Genomic DNA, 9,093 nt, shown 5'->3' on the forward strand with positions numbered 1-9,093 from the left:
GGTCTGATCTCAGCTCACTGCAACCTCTGCCTCCTGGGTTCAAGCAATTCTCCTGCCTCAGCCTCATGAGTAGCTGGGATTTCAGGCACTGTAATACCACTACACCTAGCTAACTTTTGTATTTTTAGTAGAGATGGGGTTTCGCCATGTTGGCCAGGCTGGTCTCCAACTCCTGACCTCAAGTGATCCACCCGCCTTGGCCTCCCAAAGTGCCGGGACTACATGAGCCACCGCACCCAGCCTGCAGTGAGTCTTGATTGCGCCACGGCAACTCTAGCCTTGGCAACAGAGTTAAACTCTGTCTCAAAAAAAGGAAAAAAAAAAAAAAGGTTAATAGCGTGGTGTCATGGTGAACTGTTTAGGCTTAAAAAGGTTAAAACTCAGGTACCATTCCAGAATGGAGGTGAGAGGGTATGTCAGGGGTTAGCTGTCGGGAGAATCCAGGATGAGTTTCTGCAATGACCTGGAAGTGGGGAAAGACAGCCTGAGTCTGGGCTTAAAAGGGTTTGGCTCCCAGCAACCACAGGGAGCTGGAAAATAGCCAGCATAGGTTTGGCAAGAAAGAGCAGAGTCCAAGGCTTGGGGCTAGAGGTGGAACCCACAGCCTTGAAAGGGAAAACAGACAGGGACTGGGGAATGGGAGCAGAGCCAGGGGCTCTGCCTTGAAGCCAAGGACAACTAACTGTGAAACCACCCACCCAGTTCCAAGTAGGCAGTGTAGGGGCAAAGTCTGTAGTCTGCCAGCTTACCCTGTCATAAAAGCAGCTTTGTCAAGGATGAGCAAGGCACCCCATGGGGGTGGGGGTACAGGGACAGAATAGATGAGTAGGGAGGCTCTGAACCCGAGGCCCCACAAACTGTTCCCTTGTTAGCACATCCAACCATAGGAAAGGGGAGCTTTGCTAGGGCTGCCTCCAAGGGTCACACACAGCCTCAGAATCACAGCTGCTGCTCCCTTAACTTTGTGTGACAGGCTCTGTGCCAAGCACTTCACTTATTATGTTAATTAATAGTTTTTACTTATGACTAAAAGAAATAAAGTCAGGGTTTTTTTGGTTTTTTTGGTTTTTTTTTTTTTTTTGAGATGGAGTCTTGCTCTGTTGCCCAGACTGGAATGCAGTGGTGTGATCACGGTTCACTGCAGCCTCAACCTCCCAGGCTCAAGTGATCCTCCCACCTCAGCCTCCCAAGTAGCTGGGACCACAAGCATGCACCATCACACCCAGCTAATTAAAAAAACTTTTTGTAGAGACGGGGCCTTACTCTGTTGCCCCGGCTGGTCTCAAACTCCTGGGCTCAAGAGATCCTCCCACCTTGGCCTTCCGAAGTGCTGGGATTACAGGTATGAGCTACCGTGCCCGGCCTCAAGCCAGATTATCTTAACAGGGGGATGCATTAGGAGGATTCAGGAGCATCTGTTCAATCTCAGGCAGGAGGCAGCTGGCCTCAGGAAAGGCTCAGAGAGGGAACTCCAGAGTAACTGGGATTCTCCAGCAACTCTTAGGTTCTCCCTGCCTCATTCTTCCTTCTTAGCTGACTGGCTTTTTCTGGTGCTCCGTCAATAAGGCAGGGAGAAGAGGGCCACCAAAACTTCCCATATTCCCAGGTTATGGGTCCAACCACAGGAAGAAACTAAAGATGGATCTGCTGATTTCTCAGGGAAAGCATGGGCCACCACCGGTCAGATGTTCATTCTGGTTCCAATCAGCCATAGTGAGGGGAGGGGACAGACCACAAACAGAAATTTGACTGTGGTGGCTCTTCATTATGGCTTCAAGGAGGAAGATGGGGACTTCAGTGTGTGTGTGGGTTTCAATTCAGGTTTGTTTAGCTCCAATGCTAAGGGGTGGCCCTGATACAAAGGGCAGAGGCAGAGCTATGTTCACCAAGCCCATAAGGGGCACGGAGACAAGCACAAAACACCAGATCCCAAATGAAAATAAAACTCATTTGCCAAGGGAACACCGCAGCAGCTCCTGCCCTGTACTGAGCTCTCCAAAGACTGGGTAGGCAAGGTCCCTCTGGCCCCCTCTGGAAGAGGAAAGCGCTCGCCCTGGAGGACAGCAACAGAGCCAAGGTGAGGTCCTGCTCAAAGATGGGCAGGGGGCTGGGCTGACTCCTTTCGGCCCTTGCCAGCGATGGGCCGGCCTCGCTCCTCCCAGATAGTGAGGCCATCGCAAGAGCAGATCTGCTTGGGGTTCTGGAAGAGGCCAGCGGAGCGTGCGATGATGCCGCAGGCCAACCTGCAGAAGAATGTGTGGTCAGGGTGGGTACTTGTTTAGGTCCCCACCCCTGGGTTCCTCATGCACCATCCGCAGAGCACAGCCTCCTGCAGGGGCCCACACCACTCACCTCTGCCCAGAGTTCCCTGTGATCTTGGATAAGGGATGGCCTCCCCGGCCCAGGTCATCTTCTCCCTCATCAATAATCAGGCTGCGGCCAATCACATCCCACACCTTTGAGGAGAGATGACAGCCTCAGACGATGGACCCTGTTAGGAAGGGTGCCCGCCTTCTTTTCCACCTTACCTTCAGCTTCTCATCCTCCATTCTGAAGATGGCGCAGCCGTCAGCATCAGCATGGACATTGCCCAGGTCTCCACGGTGCTGGAATGAGACCCAGTGTGTGTACAGGGGATGTGTGCCACATGGTGCCAATCTGCTATCTTCTGACTTCCTGATTCCGATGCCTCTTCCTGCTTCCCCAAAGTACCCATTTCCTGCTATGGGTACCAGTCTGGTAGGATCTGAGCTCCCCAGGGACTGGGCAGGCAAGGTCCTCTTGGCCCTCTCTGGAAGTGGAAAGTGGTCCAGGAAGTCCTGCACCATCTGAACACTCCCTCCCTGGAACTGAAATCCTGGGCAGGATGACAGTGGGCTGAAAAGAGCCGGTAGAAGTTTCCCCTGCCTGTGCAGTCATTCCTGTTAGACCAGACTGTTTTTCCAGTGAGGCCATTGCCCAGCACTGCTTCTCAGCCTCCAGTTAGCCCAGTTCTGCAGCCTCCTGATGGCTCTGTGAGCCCTTGGCTGTCTTCAATTCCCATAGGCTTAAGTTGGCCAAGCTTGGCTTCCCTGACCATCATAGGCAGCCAATGTCATTTCCCTGACTCCCAGATTCCAGGAACAGAAGGAAACGCAAGGGGCAAAGAGCCTGTCCCAGCCCCTAGAAGCTGGCTCTGCCCTCCTTCTGCTTTGAAGGTAAGAAAAAATGCCATAACACACCCATGAGCACCTCCTAGGTCAGAAACACTGTACCAGGCATGGCGGGCAGTATGCAGGTCACCATCCTCCAGGGACTCAGAACATGGTGGGGACCCAGACACAGAACAGATTAGGGGTCATGACACACAGGGTGAATACAACAGTTGGTGTGTTTTGGGGTGACAAGGCCTTACTAGTGAGCCTCAGAAACCCACATCTGTGCAAATCAATTGTCCCCAACCTGACATTTTGGGCAGAAACAAGTGCCTGTGCCAGTGCGGGTGGGCTCCCATGACCTTGCTGCTGAGTAACCAGGCATCTCACTGTGCCACCAACTGATGGGCAGGAAGAAGCGCCAGTTCTGCTTTATCTCATTTTCCAGAGGGACATCTGCTGCTTGCACCTGGCACTTTTCGTTATGCCCTGCACTGGGGACTTGAATAGCAGAAAGATCAAGGATGGGGAGGGGATACAGAGCCCTGAAGAGTGGTTTTTTGTTTTGCTTGTTTGTTTTTGTTTTGTTTTGATATGAAGTCTCACTGTGATGCCCAGGCTGGAATACAACAGTGTGATCTCGGCTCATAGCAATCTGTGCTTCCGGGGTTCAAGCAATTCTCCTGCCTCAGCCTCCCGAGTAACTGGGATTACAGGCACGCACCACTAGGCTTGGCTGGTTTCTGTATGTCTTTTAATTAATTTATTTATTTATTTTTTGAGACAGAGTCTGGCTTTGTTGTCCAGGCTGGAGTGCAGTGGTACGATCTGGGCTCACTGCAACCTTCCACCTCCCAGGTTCAAGTGATTCTCCTGTCTCAGCCTCCCGAGTAGGTGGGACTACAGATGCACGCCACCATGCCTGGCTAACTTTTGTTTTGTTTTGTTTTTGTTTCTTTTTCTTTTGAGATGGAGTCTCACTCTGTCACCCAGGCTGGACTGCAGTGGTGTGACCTTGGCTCACTGCAAGCTCTGCCTCCCGGGTTCAAGCCATTCTCCTGCCTCAGCCTCCCGAGTAGCTGGGACTACAGGCGCACGCCACCACGCCCAGCTAATTTTTTGTATTTTTAGTAGAGACAGGGTTTCACTGTGTTAACCAGGATGGTCTCGATCTCGTGACCTCGTGATCTGCCCGCCTCAGCTTCCCAAAGTGCTGGGATTACAGGCGTGAGCCACCATGCCAGGCTCAGCTTTTGTATTTTTAATAGAGACAGAGTTTCACCATGTTGGTCAGGCTGGTCTCAAACTCCTGACCTCAAGTAACCCATCCGCCTTGGCCTCCCAAAGTGCTGGGATTGCAGGCATGAGCCACTGTGCCCAGCTTGAGGAGCAGCCTCAAGGCATGACCCAGCAGGAGTTCAGGGAAAGGCAGCCTTTCCAGGCTGTTTCCTCAGCACACAGGCAGGGGCAACAGGCCGGGGGAGTGGGGCATTGAATGTCCACACCACGAAGCTAGGCCCAGCTTGTACTCTCAGGCACTGGGAGCCAAGACAAGTTTCAGACAGGGGCATGGCCTGGTTACTCCAGGCTTCAGAACAATCCTTCTAGTGCAGTCTATGAAAAGTAAGGACTAGAGCAGGTGAGGAGAGAACAGAAGGGAGCTTAGAGATCAGTTAGGAGATGTGCAAGGGACAACCAGGCTGGGATGCAAATTCCTACATGAAATTCTCTTCCATCTGGGAAAAGCAGATGCTAAAACCCAACAGCAACTTGCCAGACACTGTGGCCTTGGCTGCTCAACTCCTGCTCAGTTCTTCCTTGTCTAAGTTAAGAGGTTGGGTGAGGTATAGCTTCTGATGCCAGCTCCTTCTGATTCCCTGCCCCACCTGGGGCCCAGGAAGAAAACACAGGTCACAAGGCAGTCTCCTGCCCTTCAGAAACACTCCCTGCCATTCCATGCCTCCAGGGCTTTGCACCTCCCTTGAGCGTGGGCTGGACCTAGTGTCACTTCTGAGATTAGGTTACAAAAGAATGTGGCTTGAGTCTTGGACGCCCTCTCCCAATCTCAATCTCTCTCGCTCATTCACTCTGAGGGAAGCCAACTGCCGTGTTATGAGCTGCCCTAGGGAGAGACCCACGTGGCAAAGAACTGATGTCTCTGGCCAACAGCCAGAGGACCTGGGGCCTGCCAACAGCAACATGAGCAAACCTGGAAGCAGATTCTCCCCACGTGGGGCCCTAAGATGACTGCAGCCCCGAGAGAGACCCTGAGCTGCAGGAACCCAGCTAAGTCACACACAGATTCCTGCCCCAGAGACAGTATATGTTTGCTGTTTTAAACTCCTAACTTTGGAGTCATTTGATTTGCAGCAGCAGCACCAGATTACTAATCACTGAGCATAAGCATGGCACTGTGCAATGGACTCTATAGAAATGCCTCTCCAATTTCCCAGAACAGGGAGTAAAAACTTTTGACCATTAGAAATGTGACAGAGTTGTCGGGCATGGTGGCTCACGCCTGTAATCCCAGCACTTTGGGAGGCCAAGGCAGGCAGATTACTTGAGGTTGCGAGTTCAAGTCCAGCCTGGCCAACATGGCAAAACCTCATTTCTACTAAAAATACAAAAAAGAAAAAGAAAAAAAAAAAGAAATGTGACAGAGGCCAGGCACGCTAGCTCATGCTCGTAATCCTAACACTGGGAGGCTGAGGAGGGAGGACTGCTTGAGCCCAGCAGTTTGAGACCAGCCTGAGGAATATAGTAACACCCTATTTTTTTTTTTTTTTTGAGACGGATTCTTGCTCTGTCACCCAGGCTGGAGTGCAGTGGCACGATCTCAGCTCACTGCAAGCTCCGCCTCCCGGGTTCATGCCATTCTCCTGCCTCAGCCTCCCGAGCAGCTGGGACTACAGGCGCCCACCACTACACCCGACTAATTTTTTGTATTTTTTAGTAGAGACGGGGTTCACTGAGTAATACCCTATTTCTAAAAAAAAAAAAAAAAAAATTAGCTGGGTATGGTGGTACATGCTTGTGGTCCCAGCTATCAGGTGAGGTGGGAGGACTGCTTAAGCCCACAAGTTCAAGGCTGTAGTGAGCCATGATCGCACCACTGCACTCCAGCATGGGCAACAGAGTGAGATCCTATCTCAAAAAAGAAAAGAAAGAAAAGAAAAAAAAAAGGAAATAAAGAAGGAAAAGGAAAATAAACAGAAGAAAAGCAAAGCATGATAGGTGACAGAGCTGTGAAAAGTCCAAAACTCAGTTACATGCATTAAGAAACACATATCATGGTTTCATTTGCTTTATGGCATAAGGTTGCAAACCCATCAAGATAGAAAATGGCACAGTCAGAGCCGGGCACAGTGGCTCACACCTATAATTCCAGCACTTTGGGAGGCTGAGGTGGGCGGATTGCTTGAGGTCAGGAGTTTGAGACTGCCTGACCAACCTGGTGAAACCCCATCTCTACTAAAAATACAAAAATTAGCCGGGTATGGTGGTGTGTACCTTTAGTACCAGCTACTAGGGAGGCTGAGGCAGAATTGTTTGAACTTGGGAGGCGGAGGTTGCAGTGAGCTGGGACCATGCCATTGCACTCTAGCCTGGGCAATAAGAACAAAATTCCATCTCAAAAAATAAAATAAAAAAATCAAATGATTGAGTAACTAACAATACAACTAGTACTCAGAAAAGGCAAAAAATCATTAAGGCAACACGCAATTCCCTGAAGATTGGGAAATGATTCTCTGCTGAAAAATGAAACTCCAGGACCAGGGGTGTTAGGGAGCACCAGGGACAGCCTTTTCAGTTTAGGTAAAACCCTCAACTTCCATATTTCACTTCCTCCCACTGCCCCTGCCCCTCAGGCAGATGAATTATTCACTCTGGGCTCCAGGGCCTCTTGCAGGCTCCTGCAACGATTATCTCACTACCTGGAAACCATGGAATTCAGTGATCCCCCCCAGAGGCTGTGAGCTCCTTGGGTCAGGCACTGGGGCTGTAATCTATTGTATCCCCTGGTCTTTGATCACAGAAAGTGTCAACAAATGTTTCCAAACTCAGCAAAACAAAGTGAGAGGAAAAGACTCCACTAAAAAGGAATCACACTGTTAAGATCCCAAGAGTTGCCTGCCCTGCCTCTGAGACTTTAGGTTCTCTCTCAGCTCAAGCCCAAAACCAGACAGACACTTACCCGGTCAGAGTCCTGGGGGCCCCCATGAGATGCTCCATCAGGGTTAAAGTGGTCCCCACAGCTAAGAAAGAAAGGAAACAGGTGGGCAGGAAAGCAGCTCACAGAGCAGGTGCTCTACCCTCTCACCTATCTATATTTGCTTCATTCATTCATTCAACAAACAGGCCTACTCTGTGCTAGGCTTTGGGTAGAGGGCACCAAGAAGAATCAGACATGGGTCCTGTCCTCAATAAGCTTCTGGCTCAGGGGAGTCACAGATGAGTAAACAACTAGTTATATCACAGCATAACTAACACCATGGCATGGGGACCCTTCCTTTCCTGTGTCCAGAAGTCCCCTTCCATCTCAGAGGCAGTAAGGTGGTTACAAGCAGGACCTTCAACATCAAATTTTTTTTTCTTGAGACAGTGTTTTGCCCTGTTGCCCCTGAGCTGGAGAGCAGTGGTGCAATCTCAGCTCACCACCACCTCCACCTCCTGAGTTCAAGTGATTCTCCTGCTTCAGCCTCCCAAGTAGCTGGGATTACAGGCACGTGCCACTGCGCTCGGCTAATTTTTTTTGTATTTTTAGTAGAGATGGGGTTTCACCATGTTGGCCAGGCTGGTCTTGAACTCCTGACCTCAGGTGATCCACCCACCTCGGCCTCCCAAAGTTCTAGGATTACAGGTGTGAGCTACTGTGCCCAGCCAAAGTCAGATCTTGACTCAAATCCCAACTCTACCTTTTACCTGCTCTGGACCTTTGGCAAGTCATTTAACCTCCGTGAGCCTCAGTTTCCTCATCTGGAGGTTGTACCTGTGTGTATGTGCCTCACAGAGTATTGGTGAGGGGCAAGTGTGAAAATGTGTAGCTGAGGATGCTACTGGGGAGACTTCGGACAACTCACCTGTTGCAGTTGTTTGTGAGGTCCCCATACTGATGGACATGGAGTCCATGCAGCCCAGGCTCCAGGCCGTCAATAGTTCCCTCGATGAGGCAGCGCTCAGGGCTCAGCTGTAGGAAGCGCACCACCCCCTGCACGGTGCCAGGCCCCCCCAGGATGGCCACTGCTGCCCCCAGATTCTCTGCAAGGTATTAGATACTTGGGTTGGCTTGCCACCTCACCCAGCACACCTCTTCAGCAGCTTGGGAAGGGCAGGGAGTCTCACATAATTTTCACACCTTCCTCAAAGCCACGCCAACCCAGAGCCCGAGAATCCTGTGGTTAGATTTGTACCAGCTCTGAGCCACCTCCCTCCCAGAGGGGCCAAGGCCATAATGGTCACTCACGCAACTGGTCGCTGCCCATGCCCTTGAGTACTGCCTGCCGCCCCGTGCCTTCCAGGAGAGCCTGCACCTCCTGGCTGGGCAGAGTGGTGTGTACCAAGACCACCTGATTCTCCAAGTGCACCTCCACATCCTGGACACCTGGCGAGAGAGAGGGAAGAGGGCAACAGAGGCTGGCACCCAGTGCTTGCAGCAGGAAACAGAGAAACAGACAGCAATTCTCCATCCCCATTTCCACCGAACTTCCCACGGCCAGAGGCAAGCTACTTTGTAACTGTGTGACCCTGAGTAAGCCTCCTCACTTCTGAGTCTGTTTCTTTTCATACAAATTGGGATAATGCCACCTTGCCCACAGGATTTATGTGAGTCCTAATACTCATCAGGCATTATTTATAACTTTGGAAATATACATAATTCTTTTTAAAGCGGTATTTTTTTTTTTTTTTTTTTTTTTTTTTGAGACAGAGTCTCGCTCTGCCGCCAGCCTAGAGTGCAGTG

General features: G+C 50.9%; 1 protein-coding gene across 1 annotated transcript in view; it reads right to left on the reverse strand.

The window, feature by feature from the left end:
• Positions 1 to 1,927: 1,927 nt before the first annotated feature.
• Positions 1,928 to 9,093, reverse strand: part of CCS (copper chaperone for superoxide dismutase) — a 12,972-nt gene continuing 5,806 nt past the window's right edge. The window contains exons 3-8 of the mRNA XM_011942419.1: positions 8,599 to 8,736; positions 8,216 to 8,393; positions 7,330 to 7,390; positions 2,529 to 2,606; positions 2,353 to 2,456; positions 1,928 to 2,243 (exon numbers count right to left, since the gene is read on the reverse strand). Coding sequence (XP_011797809.1) covers positions 2,090 to 2,243; positions 2,353 to 2,456; positions 2,529 to 2,606; positions 7,330 to 7,390; positions 8,216 to 8,393; positions 8,599 to 8,736 — 713 coding nt within the window. The 3' untranslated portion in view covers positions 1,928 to 2,089. The remainder of the gene's footprint in view (positions 2,244 to 2,352; positions 2,457 to 2,528; positions 2,607 to 7,329; positions 7,391 to 8,215; positions 8,394 to 8,598; positions 8,737 to 9,093) is intronic.

The sequence above is a fragment of the Colobus angolensis genome, unplaced genomic scaffold (genome assembly GCF_000951035.1).
Source record: "Colobus angolensis palliatus isolate OR3802 unplaced genomic scaffold, Cang.pa_1.0 Scaffold21, whole genome shotgun sequence".
NCBI classification, from domain to species: domain Eukaryota; kingdom Metazoa; phylum Chordata; class Mammalia; order Primates; family Cercopithecidae; genus Colobus; species Colobus angolensis.